General features: G+C 26.7%; 1 protein-coding gene across 1 annotated transcript; it reads right to left on the bottom strand.

The window, feature by feature from the left end:
- Positions 1-337: 337 nt before the first annotated feature.
- On the bottom strand, positions 338-24811 carry LOC124953279 (fatty acid synthase-like). The gene is made up of 10 exons (XM_047504410.1): positions 24436-24811; positions 9133-9342; positions 8689-9042; positions 4745-7908; positions 4206-4659; positions 3611-3974; positions 2047-3533; positions 1017-1945; positions 690-926; positions 338-602 (listed from the first exon to the last, which is right to left on the bottom strand). Exons 2-10 carry the CDS (start codon positions 9239-9241, stop codon positions 501-503), a joined length of 7200 nt encoding a protein of 2399 aa, XP_047360366.1. The 5' UTR covers positions 9242-9342; positions 24436-24811; the 3' UTR covers positions 338-500.
- Between the last annotated feature and the right edge of the window lie 787 nt (positions 24812-25598).

Below are 25598 nucleotides of genomic sequence, written 5' to 3'. Positions count from 1 at the left end.
TTTCTTCATCTTTCTAGAATTATTTTCGTGCTTATTAATTACTTATTTAAAGTAGCCCTCTTTTTCTCTTTTCTTTCTCTATACACAATTAATTTAAGTTATATTAATTATAGCTTATGTATATAAACTAAAGCTTTGTGCTTGGCACGTTCTTTTATAATTTATGTAACACACATTTCTTTAAAAGATTACCGTGATCCAAATCACCAAAGCGAAAGTTCATATTTTAATAAGAGATATAAACAGTTACAACGAAGATTATGTTTGTACAAAAGGAACTTTTAAAACTTTGCATACGAGTCGTTATTATTACTAAATTCTATAGATGCATATATACCTTTGTTTCTCTTTTTTTCTTTTTTTCATTATTGTTATTTCTTAGCGAAATGGTATATCACGATACTTTGTAAAATTTAAATCTTCTTTGACGACTTCGTAGATTTGCAATAAAATAAAGTATTAAATTTGGTATTGATTTTTTTTTTCTTTTTTAAATAATTTTATACTCGCAAAATGTTTGCTATTTTCTTGACGCCATCGCCAGCTAAGATATCTCTATGATTACCTGGTAGTTCTTCAACTTTAACTTTTTGCCTACAAATCTGTAAAAAAGAGAAGACAAGTGTGTTGAAATTATATTTAAAAAGTAAAAAATATAATAAGAATAGATTTTACATAAAAATCATTACCTCTGAAAGATCATAATCGTAATTCAATGCTACAAAATTGTCTTTGGCTTTGAGTAATGTAATTTCACCCTTAAATTTGTCAGTAGGTTGATAAAGATTAGCAGCCCTTAATTTTTTATAAAATAATATTCCAGCGATTTTTAATTCCTCTGGTTTAAACGGTGTACTACCTATTACTTCTAACATTTTATCTAATATTTGTTTTTCTGTTTGTGTGTTTTTTAAGATACTATATGCCTGTAAATATTATATTTGATATAAATAAAAATATAAATGGTATCATTATAATATATATTAATATTAAAAGCATTAATTTTATTATATTACCTGAAGATAATTAATATCCTTTCTAAATTGTTTCAAGAAAAATGCTAAAGCTTTTCGACGACCATCAGATAATTCATCTTCATTCATCTGAATACCTTGTTTTCCAATTTTTTGAGTATGTGAAGTGATAAAAACTGGTGAACCATCAAGAAGAGTTAACACAACATTTTCTCCAGCTTTTTCTAATTGTAAGCCCATTTCAAAAGCTATACAGGCACCAAAAGAATAACCTGTTATATGGAAGGGACCTTTTTTCTGTACCTGTTTCATGATCTTTATATAGAATTCAGCTAATTCCGATATGGAATTAAGTGGAGCATCTTGGGTACATTGAAGTCCCCAAACAGGTCGTTCTAATTGAGCAGCTAAAGTTTTCAGAGGAGATATAATTCCTTCTATAGCATGAATCAGGAACAATGGTGTACCCTTTGAATTCTTTGTCTCTAATTCTACAAGAGAGATCTTAGGTACAATTTCTGTTTCATAATATTGGAAGAGTAATTCGTCTGTTATATTTTCTGAGATATTATTTACAGTTGGAGCAGCATCATTCGTATCTGCATTATCAGATGACAATTCCAACAATTTGCTCAACGTCAGACCACGAATTTCTTGAGCTGACAGAACTAAATCGTAATTTTTCTCAAGAGTTTGTTTTATTTCTGTACCCATCAACGAATCCATTCCTAGATCAGACAAAGTGTTATTTGCATTAAGTGATTTTAGATTTTTGATTCCTAGAATATTTCCAACAGCTTGAATGAGAGTCACTTGATTTGTTTTATCTGTCGATTTATGTTTATCTGCTAAAACTATTGACGATAGAACAGGATGTAATTGTTGAAGAAATACGTCCAATGTTGAGAGACAATTACTTATACGTTGTGGAACTGTACCACCAATTTCTGTATCATTATCTCCAATATTTTCTGTAAAAAAAAAAAAGAAAAAAAAATATGTTAATATTTGTATAAGCATTATTGTATATGTTAAAAGTATATTTAGACTTTCATAAGAGATATGATCATACCTAAAATTAAACCAACATCACCAATGGCACCCCATTGAATAGCCAAACCAGGTAAACCATTAGATTGCCTCTGTTCTACTATTCTCTCCATTGCTGAATTAGCAAGACCATAATTAGTTTGTCCTAAATTACCTCTTCCACAGGATATCGATGAAAAGACAACGAAGTAATCCAAAGAAGGACAATGTTTCCTCGAAGCTAGATCTAAATTCTTGGTGCCATCGATTTTAGGTAATGTAACATTTTTGAAATTGTTTTCGTTAAGATTTTCAATGAGAGCGTCGTTCAAGACAGCAGCCAAATTAAATATGCCACCAACAGGAGCTATCTTGTTACTTTCTTTTATTAATTTCTCTGCACCAGCTGACGTAGTAACGTCAGTTGTAGAAATGACAATATTTGCACCGCATTCACGCCAACGTCGAACGCATAATGCTTGATATCCAGTACGTATACCTGATCTTGACGTCAGAACGACATGCTTGGCGCCTCGATTTATCATCCAACTTGTAAGTTCTAATCCAAATCCACCAAGACCTCCAACAAGTATATACGATTTGTCTGGATTCATATATGTTCGTGGAATAGCTGCTACAGTCTTTGATAATGGTTGTACAACTTTTTGTGTTTCTTCCTCACGAATCTTTAACATTACCTTGCCGATATGTTTACCGGTAGCCATGAATCTAAATGCTTGTTCAATTTGTTGTTCCAAAAAGACAGTTGATTGGAGTGGCTTCACAGCTCCATTCTTAATTCCTTCGTTAACCAATCTTACTATCTCTCTTTTCTCTGCATTATCAGATTCAAATAATGCATCCAAAAGTATACCATGGAACGAAGTATTTTTTAAGAAAATAGACATCCCTAAAAGACTATTATTTGCTAAATCAAATTTGCCAATTTCAAGGAATCGACCATCTCTTGCAAGACATCTCACACTAGCCTGTAATTTTTCTTCTGCCAATGAGTTCAGAATAACGTCAACTCCACGTCCATTAGTTTCAGTTAGAATCAGCTGCTCAAAACTAGTATCTCTTGAGTTACCAATATTTCTGTTGGTCAATTGTGGGAACGTCTTCTTTAAAAAGTTTCTTTTCTCTTGAGATCCTACTGTAGTGAATACTTTACATCCAGCATGTAAAGCTATCGCAATACTTGCTTGACCAACTCCTCCACTACCAGCATGAATCAAAACAGTTTCACCTGGTTGTAATCTACCACGTACAAAAAGTGCATAATAACTAGTTGCATAGACAACAGGAATAGTTGCTGCTTCTTCTAAAGTCCACTTATCGGGTACTTCCCACATAAACCCAGGATCTGCTAAAACAGTTGTTGCTAATCCTCGGGACGCTACCATTCCCATGACTCTTCGTCCTTTGGTATCTCTACCAGAAAATTCAAGACCTAAGATACAGTCTTGAGAAACGATATTACCTGGTAATGCATCTGTTTGTAATTTTCCAGTAGCCAACATAATATCTCTATTAAATATGCAAAGGTATATCAAGTTATTAAACAGAATGAATAAATAAATGAAAAATCTCAATTGGGAACTCACCTAAAGTTTAATGGAGCATAATAAACACTACACATTTCAGTGTTTGGATATTTTTCAGGTTGATAATAACTCAAAGAGCTTTCAATCCATCTTAAACTTGTCAAATCGCCTGTAATTAAACTATTAATATACGCATGTTCAACTTGTAAAGACGATACATCTTTCTGTTGCTCCAAAGGTAAATGACGATAACTTCCCCAATGACCTCCTTTCAATACATTGGCCACTAATTGCTTGTTCAATTGTTCAGCGTAAGATCGTGAAGTTAAAGAAAATTTCGGTGCATTTTTGTCTTGAATGAAAACGTAACGAGCGTTGTTTCCACCACTCTCAAAACGAAGACAATTCATGAAACCGATTAAACCTATAAAATGAAAAAACATTTGTATCATTATTTATCAATCCTAATTCATTAACAATAATCATAGAAGATAGAGGGTATCAAAAATAAAATAATACGTAATTCATTTTTATAAATCAAGAAATTGCAAAAAATTCAATTTTTTTTTAATAAAATGATCAATTCTTATTAAAAAAAAATTTTGTCAATCACCCTGTATAATCTCATATTTAATTAAATAAAAAATAAATTTACCAAGTAACTCTTCCCCTTGACTAACTAAAAGAACCTCTTGGCCTTCTGTTTCAGATTTATTCAATGCAGCTTTAACTCCTTCGAGCCATGAGAAGTTTTTTTCGGTAATTTGTATAATTATTGGTTGACCTTTCTCTTCGAGTTTCTTCAAAAGCACATAAGTCTTTCCAGCATTAACTTGTGTACTAACGACCATTAATCCAGTACCTTTCAATAGTTTTACATCAAAATTTCCAGTCTCTTCCAAAATAATGAAACCTCCATTTTTCAATGAGTTAGATAAGTTTCCTAGGACGGTCAGAGATTTATTACTAAGTACATCGGCTGCTAATACAAGATGTAAATCCTGTCCAGCAGGTGAATTGTTTATATCTTTAGCTACAATTTTTACATTAGATTGATCCAAAAATGTAGCATAATTATCTGGCGAAGTGGTTATCAATTGTAAGTCAACCTATAATAGGAAATAAAATTAATTTAAAAACAATTTTGTTTATTTTTATACAAGATTTTAACAAGACTATCATTATTATACTCACATTAATTATTCCAGGTTCATCGTACAAAATTTGTAACACGAATGATGATAGTAACGCTTCCGCTGGTCTTTCTCCAACTACTTCAGCTATTTTCAACTTCATACTTAGTACATTTTCGTTTACAATACCCAATAAAACAGTTAAAACATGTAACTTAACTTTGTCAGGATCTTCAGAAAGAATTTGATAATTTTCGTATGGTATGAAAGTATATCGTTCATGTTTGAGTGCTGCTTGAGTTTGATGTCTCCTTGATGTTAATGTTGCTTTCAAACCTCTAATTTCAACACCACCTGACTTAATGCAAGAAATATTTGTATAGTTATAAACTGGAAGACTTCCTCCTTCTTGTGGTAGTTCGTTCACCAATTTCAGTTGAACGGTAGGATCAATAGAGACATATTGTATACGTGTTGGAATATATAAATCTTTTACATCCTTGCCAATTATAGAAAATTGAAGCATCGTATCCATAAATGAAATCCAATCGTTATTCCAAGAAAGTTCTCCTTTGATTCCTCGATTGTCTGATAACTTAATACCTTGGAAAATGCCACTGTAATCGTAACCACGTAACCTGAGATCCTTGTAAACGTCTTTTGTATTTAATTCCATAAAGGCAGGTTTATCTTGAGTGTCAGGAATTGGTAGATTCAATTGTTCTTTTTTAATGTCATCTGGCAGACGAATTTTACCAGTAACTACAACTGATTCTCCTTCACAAATCTCAAATTCACCGCTACCATCAAAAATGTTTATTAGAAATCTCACTGTGCCTTGTTTCTGAATGATCGTACCACGTTGGAAGCGTACATTTTCAAAAATCACTGGCATCTGTTGATAATCAGTATTGTTCAGTTTTGCGAATGTTTTCCATACGATCGTTAAATAACCAGTTGCAGGGAACAAAATTCTTCCATCAATCATATGCCCACTAAGATAAGCATCTGTTTCTTTGGATAAATCAATTTCGACGATACTTTCTCCAGAACGATTTACATTCTTTGAAAAATTAGCTACACTCCATGAGGTCGAGTGATCCCATTTAACAAGGGAATTTAACATTGGTGTGCCACGACCAACAGGGTAGTTTATAGGTGGATACAATTTGGAAATTTTGGGTTCAGCGCCTGCAGCATATAATTTTCCTATGTTGCTTAAAAAGAAGCCTAAATTATCGTTATGATCTTTTTTTTGAAGGGCAATGCTTGTTACAGTTGGAGGTAAAGATCTGCGTATAATTGCTTGGAGCAAGCAATGAGGTGCAATTTCTATAACAATTGCATTTTCTGGTACATAAACTAATCCTTCTTGGAATAATACAGGCGATAAAAGATTGTTCACATGATATGCAGCTGAGCTAAGCTGCGCGAGTGGACCACCCCAAGCATTCTCTGGTATAGAACTCGAGATCCATCTGGCAGAACGTTGTTTTGGATTTGGAATAATTTTTTCAAGTACTGTACGTAATTTTGGTCCAACTGATGCTATGTATTTGCTATGGAAAGCAATACCAGAACTGTCAACAAGTTTACTGAAGATACCTTGGCTCTTCAATTCATTTACGAATTTAAGAATAGAATCTGCTGGGCCTGAGATTGTTATGGAATCGGCAGCATTGTGACAAACCGGTGATATATCAGGTGGACAAAATTTTAATATTTCCTCCCAGCCAAGACCAACTGCAGCCATAGCTCCAAGTGGTAAGTTAGATTCTAATATACATTTGCCTCTCCAATATGCTGCTAAGATTGTTTGTTCAGGTGTAAAAGTACCATCGGCATATGCACAGCCTAACTCTCCAACAGAATGTCCAATGATACCATCTGGATGTATATCCAATAACGTTAATAAATCAACAAAAGCAATCTGAATAGCAGCGATTGATACAAAAGAGTTCAATACATTCTTAAATGTTTCATTTGTTCCATGTAGAATGAGATCTAGCAGATCAATTCCTTCTGGCTTCAATACTTCAGCGCAACGTTGCAAACTACGTTGGAAAGTTTCGATGCTTAATAGTTCTTTTCCCATACCTGCCCATTGGGAACCCATGCCAGAAAATAAAAACCATATAGGTCGTTTAGATGAGCTATTATGTTGGTCTACTTCACGAATATTAGAGTTTCCTAATACTTGAAATCCACTTACAGAATGTCCAGATATATTATTAGCATGTATATCATGTATTATTGAAATAAATTCATCGTCCTGTTCGTGTTCTTTGATTGTATCTAACAGAAAGTTAACAGCCTCTTCGGTACGGCCAGATACATTTACAAGTTTCGGTAATTTAGTTTCCAATACTGGTGATAATTTTGGTTTTGGATTACTACGTAAAATAATGTGTGCATTTGCTCCACCAAAACCAAATGAATTCACTGCTGCTAAACCACCTTTCCATGGTGTTGGTTTGTCAACGACCTGTATCCTTCCATCCAACAACGCAGGTATGTCAGGATTAGGATTATTAAAATGTAAATTGGGTGGAATAACACCACTTTCCATTGCAATAAGAACTTTTGCAATTGAACATAATCCACTGGCTGGTTCAGAGTGACCCATATTTGATTTAACCGATCCAACAAGCAAAGGTCCTTTCCTGTCCTTACAAAATATATCTACAATCGAATTGATTTCTTGTGGATCTCCTACTTTCGTGCCAGTTCCGTGAGCTTCAACGTAAACTACATCAGCTGGATTAACACCACTTTCTAAGTACACCTCACGCATCAATTTATTCTGCATATCCCCGTTAGGAAAAGTAATTCCTTGAATCTTCTTACCATCCACATTTGTTTTAGAATTAACAACAGTGGCATAGACTCTACGAGCATCCTTCGATTTTTGCAACAATATTGCCACAGCTGCTTCTGCTCTTACATAACCATTTCCATCAGCATCGAAAGCTTTGCACATACCATCCAAAGATAACATGTTTAATCTATGGAACTGTAGTGAACTTGTTGGCTTCAAAAGTAGATTACAACCACCGACTATAGCTGAATCACATTCTCCAGATTTTATTGAAGATATCGCCTGATGCATTGCATATAATGAAGATGAACAAGCTGTGTCTACTGCATAACTGGGTCCTTGGAAATCGAAAGTGTAAGAAATTCTATTGGAGAACATTGCCCGGCAACATCCAGTCAAACCATATCCTGTTTAAGTAAATATATATATGATATATTATTATATAATATTATCCAAAGTAATCTAATGATTTCTAATAGATTGTAAGCATGACACAGTGATAATAATATTTCTTATTAAAGAATAATTGCTTTGGAGATATAAGACACACACACACACACACACACACGCGCGCGCGCGCGTTATCATATGTTGTGGAGAAAAAGATATATATATATATATATATATATATTTTTTTTTCTTCACAACGTATGATTTTGAATAATCTTGAACTTAGGCCTTGTCTCGAAAATTGCTATCACATATAAAAATATGAAAATGATCTTCATAATTTTATAATCACCTTTTAACATTAAAAAAAAAAAAAAAAGAAAAAAAAATTATTTTTGTATCATTCAAGTTTAGTTGAAGAGATTTGTTTTTTAATTCTCATACTTTCGGAGATACTTAAAATAGAAATAATTGCATACAAATTGACTCAAGGCAAGCAATTAATCCGAATATCTTCTATAGAAGATAGAAAGAAAACATTTATGGTAAAAATAATTTGAATTTGAATGAACTATAAAGTTTTAGCTAATATTTTTTGTCCATCTTCAAAACAAATATCAGATAGTAGGATAATTCGTTTTAATTAAGTCATTTTGTATATTTCTAATATGTTTAATAATTGTATTACTAATTGTATATAAGAATGAAATGTATATAGGATAGAAATATCAATAAATAGAAGATTTCTATAGACACTATTCATGCTTTAACAACATGAATTAGATGTATATACACACCATTGACAGTTTCTGGATCTTTTGTCCAATATTCATCAGATTCCGAAGAAGAAACACCAATAAATACACCAGTTCTTGTGCCTTTTAATGAAACAGGATTGATGCCAGCATCGATAATAGCTTCATAGGTTATTTCCAAAAGCATTCGAAGTTGTGGATCCATTACGTGAGCTTGTTTAGCATGTACGCCAAAGAAAGTGGCATCAAAGGATGTAAGATCTTTAATTTTCCCACTTCTAGTTGGTAAACCATATATACCAGAGGTCCAACGACGTTCATCGTCTGTGATTAAATCAATTCCCTCGAATAATTGTGTTTTAAATTCTTCTATATTAGATGACTCCGGTAGACGACCTAAAAAATTATTTAAATTAGTTATAAATACAATAAGACATCAGTATAACAAAAATTAAAAATATATTCATACAAATAATTTGGATTTACCTGAGAAACCACTTATGACAATATCCTCATTTACATTGCGGGGAACTCCATTTGAAACGACTGGCTCCCGTACGATAGGACTGTTAACACCTTCGAATCGAGCAGGCATCTTTGCAGTTTATTTTGTTTCTTTGTTTAATTATACACACTTCTAGGATTCTTGAAGGGTCTAGATAATTTATTGAACGTGGTAGCCTAGTGGACAATAGGCTGAAAATTAAAAAAAAAATCATGATTAGGAGATTAGATAAATTTAATTTTATTTAAAGTAGTAGTAGTAGTAGCAGTAAAAGTAGTAGTAGTTTACTGTTTTTATAAAAATAAAAAAAAAAAAAAATAATAAAAAAAATATCTTGCTCTCTGTATCTTACATTCTATATCGTAACTTCTAAAATCTACCAATTATCTATATGTGTGTATTTGAGCATGTGCCGTATTTATAATAGTGTAATAGTAGTAATTTATTTTTATTTATATTTTATTATGTATATTTAACCATAATTATCTTTTAATAAAAGCAATATATATATTCATTGAACAAAGATGAGCTCTAAGAAACGCCACTGTCTATTATTTTTTTCATTAAAATAATTTTTACTTGTTACCTATAAATTAATGAGAAATGATGATAATTTTTTTGTTGAAAAAGGCTGAAATATTTTTTCTTTCAATTATGAATATGTATTATCTACACTATTTACATGTCCGCATTTTATCGTATAGATCTTGCGTGTAAATGTGCGTATATTATTATCGTTTTATAAAAATATAATAAAAAAGAATAAATAAAAATTTTTCTTTTAACTTTTATTTTATCGTAACGTTAATGAACCATTATTATTACATTATTGTTATAAGGAAAAGCTATAATAAATAGATGATCATAATAATTTATACATTTATAATTTATACGAAATTTATATATTTAATGTATCAGAATAATGATAAATATAATAAAAAAAGAAAAATGTTTTAAAAGCAAATACGAATCAATTTTTTTGCTACCAAATATTTAAACATTTTTTAATTTATAATTGAATGATTGATAAATGTATAATTCATGACATGACAAATAGAGTTTATCTCTAAAATTATAATTATATATATAATATATAATATAAATTAAAATTAATAAATATATTATCATTGCTGCACGTGTTAACTGATTCAATCAAGTTCACGGCCATTGAAATTATAAGAAACTTGTCTTATCAGCATAGAATTATCATATACATATATATTTTTATCTTTTTTTCAGATTATGAAATCATAAACATTACTTGATAAAACTGTAAGCCAAACTTCTAAGTTAAAAAGCTTCTAAAAAAGTAACTGATATTTTAAATTATCTAAGAATTTTTATTCCACTTTATAGCTACGAATATACGTATATACATAAGGAAAAAAATATTATATATTTCCATAATTATATAAACAATTTTTCCTATCAACAATATTTTCAACGTTATCAATTGTTAACATATCTATTTAATGTTTTATGTAATTGATAAAAATGTAAAAATACAAAAACTGTTATCAAATTGCTTTGTGTGTATTTGTCACATAAAAAGAAATTCCAATGTCATTTAGAGGAACAGTAAATTCTATGACGGTCAACAAGTCAACAATTAATGATATATTGACAAAAATCTGCAATCACTTAGCTGCCAACCCAATAGAAATTTAAAAATTATTACTTTTCAGTATATTATATTCTATATAAAACTTCAATAATATTATCTTAAACGATACAAGATTAAAACAAAAAATATATTATTAAAAAAAAAACTCTTTTTTTTTTCTTCTATTTTCTTTTATTTCTTCTTCTTTTTTCTTCGAATATAAACTTTTATAGATAATAAAAAATTGCTGTTACATTAAATCAACAAAGTAAATAATTTTAATCGATATTATCTTCAATATAATGTTAAAAATAAAAATAAGAAAAATTAAACATCCACGTTAAGTGAACAAACGATTTTTTTTTTAAGTTTGAATTTTTTTCAGCTTGCAATAAGTATTTACGAATCCTATCTAGGTTATCTAAGAGAATATCGACTTTTGTTTTTAAATTAGATTTTCATTAAGTAAAACGTAAAAAACAAATTTGTCAACATTTTTAATGTCTTATTTATAATATTTTCTCTTATATATGCGTGTGTATACGTGTATTTTTCATCTTACATTATTACAGATAAGAATTAATTTTTGACATTGAACAAGACATCATTTATAATTAATACTAACTTTTTTCATTCTTTCCCTTTTTGCATATATTTTGATTGAAAAAATTCTATGCTTAAACTTCAAAAAAATTGAAAGCACTGCACATTCTCATCGATTACTGTCAGCAAATATTTAATTTAAAATTCATAAATTATGTATAACATAATCGATGTTATCTTACATCTCGAAGGAAAAAATATCCTTTAATTAATTAGATTATATTATTATTAATATTATTATTATTATTATTATAGTAGTAGTAATAGTAGTAGTAGTGATAGTAGTAGTATAGTGGTAGTAGTAGCAGTAGGAGGAAGAGGAGGAGGAGGAGAAGGAAGAAGAGAAGCAGAAGCAGGAGAAGGAGGAGGAGGAGGAGCAACATTAATAAGTAATAGTAATAATAATAACAGCATTACGATAGAGATTATATCGAAAGAAAAAAAGGGAAAAAACGTATTATGAATAAAATAATCATATCTTTTCGTTTGTTTGGTATTGCGTTCTTAAATGGTAAACGTTCATATCATTATTCGATACAACTTACGACATATATACGTATGGTAATATTGTTATCTATATAATTACTAAGATGATAACGAATGAATTTTAAATAATTTCTATTATAATTTCGCAATTTTAAGCAACAAATTATTGTATATTTTTGAAGGACTTTCGTCATAAAATAGTACCCGTTAATCGTAACGTATAAATGTCACGTACATTACGAATATGTCGTGAACTGTTTGACCATGTGAACTCTAATTTACGCCTACATGTTGGTAACATATTTCCATAAATCACGTGACCCGAAAACGTCCTCGAAAATTTTTCCTCAATAATGCATAATATATAGATAATAGTGTGTAATTATACACACACACACACACATACACACATATTTTCTTATTTTTCACTTGACATTAAATTTAAAAAATTCCATTTACGATAATAAATTGGTATACATACATACACACATATTATTGTACGACTTATAAAAATGAATGTAAACGAAAATTCGATAAACAAAAAGAAAAAAATAGATAATTATTAATTCATTTTCTATAAGTATCGAAAGATATTGTCCTGTTTTTTTTGTCTTATCTTTCTTTCTATTAATTTTAGAAATAAATATGAAAAAATTTGATTCCTTGATCACAAGAAAGGATAATGATCAGTTAATGTATTTTTAAAATAATTGAATAACTTTTTTTTAGATGTATTAATTTTAATCGAATTAACATTTAGTATGACTCTCAAGAGTTCTTAAGATCATCTTACTCATAATCGTGGATTACGTTTCATAATATTCGATTTTCAATTTTTTTACATTTTTTTTTTTTTTCTTATTGCTTTCAAACAGTTATTAAAGATTCATGTAATATTCCGCACATAAAAGAGGTATTCATTTTTGCTGATTATAATGTTATGAAAGATGATATTGAAAAAAATATACTGCAAATCTCGGCGAGCAAGAGTCATAAGTCAAGTGTATGAATATTTCTCTATGGAAAAATATTAATCACGATACATGCATTTTTCACTGGAAATTCTGTTAAAATGTCATGTGCAATTCATTAATTAATAAAAAATTGTTTTCATCATGATTATTGTCAAGATTATTTATTATGTTAATTTACCCTTTTAGTTTTTACAATACATACATACTGTATATTCCATGCATACATTACGCTTTTATATATATATATATATATATATATATATATATATATATATATATATATATATAAATAACTCCACTTTTTGAATATTTTAAACTTAACTATCAAAACACTTGATAAAATCCTCACTTTTTATATTCACAATAAATTTTTCTAATTTCCGTTATTTATTATCATTAAATGACAAAATGTCGTCGGCCATCAAATAAAAAATAATTTATTTTATAAGCTAATCTGATTAGCTCTGTAGTGTAATGTAAATCATTGGAATAAAACAATTCAAACACAGCAACACCGACCTTTACCGATTCTACTAGTTTTACTATTATATTCCAAAGATTTCTAAAAATTAAAAAGATTCTTTTTTTTTTATTTTGTAAATGTATAATTGGTTATACATTAGAACTATCATAGATATATATTATTTACTTTTTTTAATATTTTCAATATCCGATTTCGTTATAAAAATCGATTTATTACCTATGTGTGAATATAATAAATATAAGTAAATAAATAAATAAATCAATCAATCAATATATATATATATATATATATATATATATATATATATATATATATAGAACCATACGATATATAATAGTAAGTATAAAAATGACTGTGTTGCTTATAAAATTTTTATGTCTCCAATATATAAAGGTAAACTACAAAATTTTCTATAACAACATCTTAGAAACTGAAAATGACATTAGCATAGATTGAACATATTTTCACTTATTTTTATCATAAAATCATCTGTTCAATATTAAAATGGATTAATTTAATTTAATTTTGTAAATGTATTAATTTAATTTATCATGTGATATATTTTTTGTGTGAACATTACCATCTTTTATTTTGCTTTAAATCGATTAACAAAATTTGAGTATCAATTTTTATAAGTAAACAAGCAGGCAATCTGTTTACAAACACACCGTTCAAGCGTATATATGAAAATCAACAATAAGAATATGTAAGGAATTTCTTCTCTTTAATTACATATTTTAAGAATACCAAAATACGAAACTTAATTTTTATGACAAATGTTTTTATATACCAACACTGAAATGCAGATGTAATTCTCCATTGATTTTGATTAACAAAATCTCATTTTAAAGATAAAGATTTTTTTTAAGTGATAACATGAACTATCAAAAAAAAAAAAAAAAAAAAAAAAAAAAAAATTGATACATTTTTTCCCCCCAAAGAAAATAAAACTTTTTAAAAAATTCGATAAAATTAATTCTTGATTTAAAGTATTATCTTTAAAATGAATTTTTTTTTTTTTTTCACCATGAATAATGACGTAAACTGCGAACAAAAGAGAAAATAAGCTCGTACACGTATTTGTATTCATTATACATCACAAAAAATTGATTTGAATAAAGTTTGATATGAATTTTAACAATAATGATAATCACAAGAATATTAAAAAGTAATGTAAATATTACTTTTCGGGAATACCGATTAAGATTGCTATCCCTTACCTTGATATAATGTTAATATAGTAAATGCTATTTATTATTGATATAGAAAAGGATCATTTTTCGCTTATAAAGCGCAAACGAGTTGAAATAGATAGTTGTAATAGGTCATAAATTAACTCACACTTTTCATTCTTTTATATGACAAATTTTCTACTCCATTTGTTTTTTTATTTCCATTGTCATATCTTTACTAATTTTTTTTTTATTCTATTAATTGTCTTATCATTTTCCTAAATTCCTCGATTTTATCATTTAATTTTCTTTCTTTTTATTTCATTATCCCCTCTTTCTACTTCCTATTCCATTTATATCTCTTAACTTTACATTTAATTATACTTTTTATTCTCATTCTGCTTCTTCACTTCTTTACTTTTTCTCTATTTTATTGTATTCTTAATTGTAAATTCTATTTCTAATTCCGCCATACGATCTTTTCTTTTATTGACCTTCATATCTCTATATTCAATAAATATCTACGTTTGCATATGTGCGCACACGTATAATATGCACACATTGTGTAATATTATTCTATAATATTATATACATATATATATATATATAAAAGATTTTTTTTATTAAATTTTTTTTTTATTTAACTGTACCTCTTGTTGAGATATAATTATTTTATATCATTAAACTGGTTATGCATTGAACAACTGTTTTATAGAAACCAATCTTAAAATCTAATTCTAGACTATATTATTATTACTTTTTTTTCTTCCCCCAATGTAGTTCATACTCAATTACAAAATAAAACTAGACACGTTAGTATCGTTTAAGAACGATATCAATTAATTCACCACATGCTACATTTAGATTACATATTTAGACCATAATATACGTACTATTAATTTAGTTAAAACATAGTACTTATATTACAGACGCTTTAAAATAATCAAGTTTTTAAATAAAAAAATATATATCCATTGTAAATAGAAGTGATTATGTATATAGTTCTTGATACCTATTAAGTAAACCTTATAATGAGTTATGGGGTCAGAATTGTTTTGTTGTTGTTTGATCTCACAATTGTGATCAACGAAGACAGTTCTTTAAATTTAAGTATGACATTAGCAAGTCAGTTATTGAAAATTGCATGACAATTCAACAATATATTGAGTATTTAGCTGTTGACGATAAAGAGATCAAAGAAAAATGAATTATGAACAGAATGTTAGAAATGTTACCATTCAAATTTCAGCATTCTTTTATTACTTGGGATAATATTAATGGTGCAAATAAGAATCTAATAAGAGTATTTAATATGATATTGTTAATGTTAAATATAATTTTTATAAAAAAATTAGTGTCGAAAAAAGAATCAATGGAACTAAAGTTTTTCTGATAGAAAATCGAAATAAAAATTCAAAAGAAATGTCTAAAAGTTCTGAATCCAAAAGCTCTGTCTCTGAAGATTCAAATGATAATCTAACAATTTAGATCATTACGATTTTGATAACTTCATTCAACTATCAAATCAAACCAAATTCAGTATAATACTTTAAATCTGTGTAATTGTCGTATTCTGAAGATGCCTGCCAAACTCACAAATTATACAATGGATTATTGTTGTAAAGGAAATCAAGCATGTGTAATTACAATGGAGGAAATTGAAGACATTTTTGTCTTAAAAGCCTTGAAAAATGAAAAATAGCATAAAGAAATATTTGAAGAATTTAGATCTTTAATCAAAATAAAAATCTGGAAAGGAATAGAACTAGTAGAACTTTCAGAACAGATCTAATCTTTAACTTGAGTCTCACTGACTCCTATGCCAGAACAAGATAACTAGATTCAAAATCTAACTTGTTGCTAGAGATTTTGAATAAAAGAAAGTAATTGATTATTCTGAAACATTTAGTTTTAGTACTTGTTATCTATCAATTCGATTAATCCTTAATCTTATAACTTCAAACAAAGTTCTCATATTCATTAAGTAAACCTTAAAGAACTTTTGTTTTATTCTTAAAACTTTGTAACTTTTAATAATATACTCATATATATATTTTATTTCATTTTGACATTACAAAATTAATTATCTGTCCATATTCAAATGGTTATTTGCTAAGTACATTTATAAGTTATTCTATATAATATAACTATACGTTATAAATCTACTAGAAATTAATATTATAGAAACTAGACTGTATATTATAAATAGAAATTTATAAGTTATAATAATATAATTATATATTATAAATATACTAGTATAACTATACTATACTATACACTAGTACAATATATATGCATATGTATATACATTATAATATAAATTTCACTTATATGATTTTCTTTTCTATGAACCAATTTAAATTACAAAAGATTAATATTAAACAAAATTCTTCTCTTCCTCATTAAATAGTAGCACTTCTTATTTCCTTCTACTAATCTAATAAGTTTATCGACTTTTACAAAAAAAAAAAAAAAAAAAAAAAAAATAAGTAAATAAATAAATAAATATTATGTTTAATAAGGTAATCATCTTTCCTTTTTCTCAGATATTTATGTCATTATATATTGTTTGTCTTCTTTCCTCTTAATATTTCATAATCTCTTTTATTTGATCAAATTATCCTCTTAAAAGTTTTTTTCACTTTAAGAGTGAAAATTCATTTAAAAAAAATCATTTTAAACATCTCACTTAATCTACTCTTTATTGCTTTCATTTTTTATTTAAAAAAAAAAAAAAAAAAAAATAGACAACAATCGGACAAAAAAAAATAACACCTAATTTTACGACGAAGATACTAGTCCAATCTAAAACCATTACTAAAGTCAACCACATATGCTATCATAACATATTGGCAATCGACAAAGATTCTCGGTTTTATATAATATACATACGTTAATATATGTGTAATAACAACCGTAACGAGAAATCTCGTTTTAGATGCGTGCCTTATTTCTTAATTTTTTTCCAATTATATCTTTTTTCGCTTTCGAATATCATTAATTTTGCTCCTGTGAATATTTTCAGTTTGGTTTATGAATTCAAAGAAATAATTAAATGAATAAAAGTATTCAATATTGTTAATTTAAAAGATATGATAGTCAAATAAAGATAATGCATGTTTTAATATTTAATTATGTTAACGATATATGAACGAATATATGCAACGAATATTACTTTCAAAACCACCAACGCTTCACTTTTCTTTTTCCACTCTCTTTTTTCCTTCTTTTCTTTCTCATTTACAGATTATTTATAACATATTACTTTGCCAAATGGCTTTTTCTTCCATCTTGCAAATGATAGATATACATATATACAAACATGAACATTTTTCTTCTTTCTTTTTTTCTTTTTTATTAAGAAAAAAAAAAGGAGCAAAAGAAATAAAAATTAATTTATAGGGATTTTACATACATACAAATATAAATACATACACGTGTATGTATATATAATTAAGCAAAAAAAAAAAATTCAAGGTCACAAAAAAACAATTGAATTAGATATTTTCTATTAATTTTGTAAAAGTATTAATCATTAAACAAATGAATATATATATATATGTATATATATATACACATACATAAACACATGCGCGGGTCGCAAGTATGTATAAATTTTAATATTTTATATAAATATTTATTAATTAATATGATATAATATAATAATAATATATAATTATATTAATTAATATAGTGGAAAGTAAAATTAATTAAATATAATTAATAATATTATATATATTTCAATATACATATATACCCTAATATTATATATTATTATTGTCAATATTGAAATACGATCTTTTTTTTTTATATATGTCCATCAATAATGTGAAAAGAAAAGGAATAATTTTTATTTCTTTCGAAATTTATCGAAAACTTTAGAATATCGTTGATTGTATATGTTCTTGCATACGATTACAAAAAAAGAAAAAAGAAAAAAACAAAAATGACGAAAATCTTTAAATAAATTATTGAAGTTGGAATCAAAGATCAACCACAATCTTACGACATAGACGTAACATTGAAAACATTCGATACATGGAATCATCGTTATTGACTCATTTAAAAACTTGTTAGAATATGATGGTATACGTACTATATATTTATTTAAAAACTTGTTAGAATATGATGGTATATGTGCTATATATAAAATATACATATATGCATATTTGTAGTATTAATTATACAGACAAGTGTTAAAGAAATCGTATGAAAACATACGTAAATCATTTGAATGAATTTTAACTTCTTATCTCATTGACTTTCAAATAAAACATTTTCTTTTCTTCTTGAAAAGAAGTTTTTCAATGTTCCTTTCATTGATTAATATTTTTTAAACCTAATGGAAAGTTATGTTAGAATTAGTTACTTTTTTGGAATCGTGAATATCTACATATAAATATACATTTGTAGTTTCATCAATAAAATTTTTTACTCCAATGATATATAAAAAGGTTTGCAATATGAGTTAAAAAAAAATGTCAACAAAAATTTGTATTGTAACATATAGCAAGATCGATTATATATTTAGATAATAATTATTTTTTTGCACAATACGGTTATAATAAAGTTTAAGAGGAGAACTTTCTTATATAATATAATAATAATATATATATATGTGGTACCGTCATTATTAAAATTTATTTAGAAACTCATTTAAATGCGTTTATACATATATATCTGATTTTTTATTATACGTGAAAGAAAATCATACGGCAAGAATAATGTATTGAATAAATTTTAATTTCTAATCTCATAGATAAAATATATTTTTTTGTTTATTCTATTTCTTTTTTCCCCGCTGCTCTTTTTATTTAATATGATCAAAGTTGAGAAGAAAAATTCATTTATAAAATAATATCGTTAATTAATTGCCATGGTCGTATGATTTGTTGTAATTTGATTATTGTTTTTTTTTATCCTATGTTCTAAATCAAGTTAATATGTTGTATGCCATGGGTGCCATTGCTGATCGCCAACACTATGATTAGTAAAAAAATATAATTTAGAATAAATGTCAATATTTATAAATTTTTCAATGTAATCATCGTTACTACAATGGTATAAAGACCCCCAATGAAATAAATTCATTAAACATGATTATACATCTCAATTTATCTATTATATATAATATTTCATTTAACATGTTAATGACCAACAAATTCGTAAAGACATTAAAAAGTTTCAAAATAAAATTCGATCGCTGAAATTGGAGAAATTGTAACTCAATTACATCAAAACGTCATCAAAAATCTAGGAAAAAAAAATAGTATTGTGCAAAAGGTGCTATGTGTGCAATTTTATCGATATTCATATATAATTGTAGTCGATCATACTATATGTTACACACATACACACATTCACACACACACAAAGTGTGTTTCTTTTTTCTTTTTTTAATTTGAATACTACATTTAAGAAAAAAAAGAAGAACGGTAAAACTTATTGAACTAAACTAAAATATCTAGTTAATTTATATTATGACCTATATAATATATACATATTATAAAAAAAAATCTATTATTGATATGAAAGCCTTAATGTATGTATATATTTGTAATTTATCGAAAACTCTTATTGTCCAATGAAATTATGTCCATCCAAAGATATAAATTACTTAATTTGTGATGATATTCTTATTATATAAATAAGAAAAAAATAAAAATAAAAAATCAAATTTTTTATTCAGCAAATAAAATTTCAATGCGCATGACTAAATTGATAAATATTAATAACATAAAATTCAAAATTTCTCTGTGTATTTATGACTTCCCTATAACTACAATTCATTTTTATTTTATCTATGACGTCATGCTTCACATAGATAAAATATACTAGCATATATATATATGTATATATATATATATATATATATATATTGTATGTGTGTGTATATATAGGATGTATCATACATGTAGGACTCATGGCAACATACAATTAATGTAAGTCCTTGATGAATGTAATTCAACCGTCTAATATATAGACGTCTATACGTGAATCGTTTTCCTAATAGACATCTACTAGATAAGAAAACATTTCAAAGATTAGGTGAACGTTTACAAGATACAATTTATTATATCTAGAATTTTTGAAAGATTGAGAAATTTTTCTGATATGACTTTGATTCCAAATTTATATACAAACCGAAAGTATCTTTTTCTATCATCTTCTATGAAGAGTAACAGAAACACAAAAATAAATATAACTTTGAGATAAGGTTTTTTGTATGAACACTTTTTTGTATGAACTTTTATTCGTCGTGTTTTTTTTTTTTTCTTTTTCTCCTATCCATTCGTAAAAACGGATTCTGATATTGTAATATATCATATATATAGAATATATTATCAACTAATCGAAAAAGTATAAGACGAATAATTTCGTATACTACGAATAGCTTTTATATCGTATTGTTTTACTTCTTCTATTGTCTCTTATCTCTTATCATATTTCAAATGACCTAATCTCATCGTGCGTGTAATCAAGGAAGAAAATGATTCGCTGAATTATTACTCATTCAATATTATTATTATCATTATTATTTAAGACAATATCGTTTAATATTTCATTTTAATTCCGATTAAGAAATAAGTAGATATTTTTATCGATTGATAAAAGTGTATTAAATAAATAAGATTTTTCATGTGGGGAAAGGGAAAAAGAATTTGTTTTTTTCTCTATTATGGCAGCATTCAAAAATGAACATTTTGTAATAATTAATGACATTGCATTAAAAAGATTTGATAATTTTACGATGAAAAAGAAAAAAAAATAATATTCTTTATTTAAATTGTAAACGAAAAAAATTATGAGAAATATTTATTTTGATATGAAAATGATACGCGAAAAAAATTATGAGAAATATTTATTTTGATATGAAAATGATATTATATAAACGAGTAATTTCAAAACATAAAAAAAAAAAAAAGAATAAAGAAAAAAGACTACGCATAATTATTGGTATATTGGTATATTAAATACAAAAGGTTCAAATTTCACTCCAAAGAAATATCAACGATGTTTTTATTTTATTATTCTTTTAAAATAATTTAATGTATTTCGGAAAAGATCATGTTAAAGATCGCATTTTTTTTATTGTTTTGTAATATATATATATATATATATATTACATATTACATATTACATATATATATATATATATATTAGGGGGACCGGAAAATAATGTCGTTTCTGCGCATGTCGATATTTGATTGTGATTAAAAATAAAATCTTGATAAAAATTTATTCGTTTGAATTTAATTTAAGAACGCGACTTTCCGGTTCACCTAATATATGTGTAACGTAATCTTTTTCTCTTATATATTATACAAAATGAGCTAGTACTTATGTAAATGGTCTGAAATAATGGTCTATATCTTATTAGTATTGATATTTTCACATTAGAGCTTAAATAATTTATAACATTTATTTTTCTATAATAACGAAAAAAAGTAAGTATATATATTTATTCTTGAAAAATATTAGTACTATATAATATTAAAATGTTAAAAACAGGGTATTAAACAAAATATATCTTCTAATATTTCAAATAACACAATTTGATCATTTCCATCGACTCAAATTCAGTTCTTTTTCCTCGATCGATAAATACATATTCTCTAATTGTTCATATTTTCTAATCGAATATTATACTATCATTCAAAATAATCGATATATTAATATCTCGAATATAAATCTAATTTATATCAATACGACTAATAATCAATTTTCTTTATATATATATATATATATATATATATATATATATATATATATATATATATATATATATATATATATATATATATATATATATATATATATATATATATATATATATATATATATATATATATATATATATATATATATATATATATATATATATATATATATAAAGAAAATATTATGTATATAATACCATAATAAATCATATCAATTAACGAACATTCTTGGCCTCTTAAACTATTTTTTTTTTTTTTTTTCTTTAATAGATATATCATTTCTCTTAAAACAATACAAAAAAAAATCGATCTTTTTAATCATTCGAACATTTGTTGAATATGAAAAATGTTATAATGAAGACTATAAAAATCATCGTTAAACTAAGTACGACCTCTCAATTAATAATTACTATACAAATCATGATACAAAAAATAGAAATAGAATAAATAAATAAATAAATAAATAAAAACATATAAAAAATAAAAACAAATAAAAAATAAAAGTAAAAATGGCTTCTAATTTCTGAAAGAGAAAATTACGCGTCCGACATGACGCTGAGATTATCACTGCCAATGAACAATAATACTTGAAAATATCACTAGTTTATAATACGGTTAATAACGTGTATCGTTTGAGTCAGACCTATAATATTATCCCTTTCTCTTTTATATATATATATATATATATATATATATATATATATATATATATATATAGAGAGAGAGAGAGAGAGAGAGAGAGAGAGAGAAAGAAAGAGAAAGAAGAAAAGAAAAAAGGAAAGAGAAAAAGAGAACATTTTTAAATAATAAAAAGAAACAAATTTCAAGTTTATCAAGTACGAAACTAATAACACACGCTATGGCCTATGCATTGTATATACATACATACTTTGTATGAATATAGCGAATAGAAATTTCTGAAAGAGCATGTAATTATAATCCGGAAGAACAAAGGTATCATCGACCATTACTGTAGTTTGTAATTTACGCTCTCGACGCGTGTTTCATCTTATTACTATTATTGATACTTTGCTCGTATACCGTTTTTCTATTGTCCTCTCTTTCTTTCTCTGGATATATATATATTTTCTCTGTAAATCAGTTTATAGTTAATTTATCAGTTTTATAGGTTATTATAGTTATGTACATATGTATTTGTCGATATTTTCACATCGACAAATTTGCTTGATAAATTGTCTCTAACTATCCACCTCTCTCTCTCTCTCTCTCTCTCTCTCTCTCTCTCTCTCTCTCTCTCTCTCTCTCTCTCTCTCTCTCTCTCTCTCTCTCGCATTTCGTTACTCTTTTTCTCTGATAAAAAGTTCTTTTTATATTAAGATCTATAATGAAAAATATCATTTATTATGATAGGTATACATGCATATATATATATATATATATATATATATATATATATATATATATGTATATATATGTATATGCTAGAAAAATAAAGTTAGTACACTCAAGTATAGTATCGATCGAGAAACTCGACACTTTGTCGTATCCCTCCGCGAAAACGAAAAGTAGTGCGTTTTTATTTCTTTCTTTGATATCACTATAATAACATTTCTTGAATAACTTCTATATATATGTACAATGTCATATATAGTTTAATATATAATATAAAAGGAAAACAATGACATCGAATTATATACATACACTATATATATATATATCATACGCACAATAGGTTAGAGTCGTAGGTCCATATTTATAAAAACTCAATAGAGGACAATGGTAAATATGAATTTAGCAAATTTTGTATTTATATACATACCTTATTGAAAGGTCAGAAGGATTAAAAAATTTTAACGTATATTAGGTGAAACCGGTTCACATTATTTGGATAGACAGAGAAATGCAAATATATCTCTTATCTACGTAATAATGACAATAGATATATATATATATATATATATATATATATATATATATATATATATAATATAAACGCTTTTATATATATATATATATATATGTATATATATTACATATATATATTCATATGCTGAAAAATACAGAGACGATCGATCGTTCTTCCTTTCTTTAGTTAGGCGTCTCTTCATAAAGCGCGAATTTGTACTGTTATATCTTTAAGCGTCTTCTAATCCATGCAAAAACTCTCTATCGAAAATCGACAATTTTTAGAAATATACTTACCTAAACGATATTATTTTATGAGATATGTAATGTTATAATTAAAGAAAAGAATTGGAATCGGATACTAGAAAGACTCACCCGATACGAGTGAAACGTAATATCCTCTCCGTTGTTTCTCTCTTTCTCTCTCTCTCTCCCTCTCTTTCTCTCTCTGTATATATTTGTATATATACTCTTTTTCGCTAATTTTTTTTTTCTTGTCGTTCGAAGAACAACAGCAAGTCTTTTATATGTTTATTTTTCTATTGAGATTCTAGTTTAATAGCACACACGAGATGGCCTCGAAGACGACGGCGACGGCGACAGCGACAGCAATAGCGACGGCGACGACGACGACGAGGACGAAGACGATACACAAAACTCGACGTAGAACACTTCCTCTTAAATGGCGCTAAACTACAAACTTTACCACCGGCTTGTCGCAGAAGACTGGCTGGCGTCCGGCTCGGGAGCATCTTGTTATTATTGAATTAGGCCCGTGGTCTGACATCAGACCATGTGGCGCCGACCAATCGGAGCATATCTTTTACTTGCGCATGCGTGTTACGTATTTCGATGCCACTACGGCGCATCGACGTCATTCTTCTCGCCAAGTCGACAGGACCAACTGTTGTTACTTCGAATCCTTACTTTGTGCTTTATTGCTTTCTTCTTTCTAACATCATCAATTTCTATTCTATACAATTTTTCTTTTCTACAAATTCGAGATATTTAATTAGTTAAATAATTAATTAATTAATCAATCAATCAATCAATCGTTGATTTGATATGAATATCAATATTTTTAACCAAATTCTTATATATTACGTCCAAAAGGAGAGCTTATGTCCTATTATATTCTTTATATTGAAATAGATATAATTTAATATTCTTTGTTTTGAAATAAATATAATCTTTGATATTACTCGATCTATATGTATGTTTTAAAAAAGAAAAGAAAAAGAAAATGTTATTTTTTATCATTCAAAAGTACGTATTTATAATACGTTTAAATATCAACGATAATACTTTCAATAGATCATTCGATCATCGTATAATTTACTTTTCAGTCTCTTACCTATTTTCTAATAAGATTGATCGAATGAATTCTGTGTTTTATACGAAGTTATCAAGCTATTCTTATTGTCAATTATGATTAATTTCGGTAAGGAAGACTTTTTTTAGTTCAAAAGTGATGATCATTTTTATATTAAATATAAAACATCATATTCTTTATTATTATTCTTCTTTCGTGAATATGT

The sequence above is a fragment of the Vespa velutina genome, chromosome 12 (assembly GCF_912470025.1).
Source record: "Vespa velutina chromosome 12, iVesVel2.1, whole genome shotgun sequence".
Classification (NCBI taxonomy): Eukaryota; Metazoa; Arthropoda; class Insecta; order Hymenoptera; family Vespidae; genus Vespa; species Vespa velutina.
This window is presented reverse-complemented; position numbering and strand designations above follow the sequence as displayed.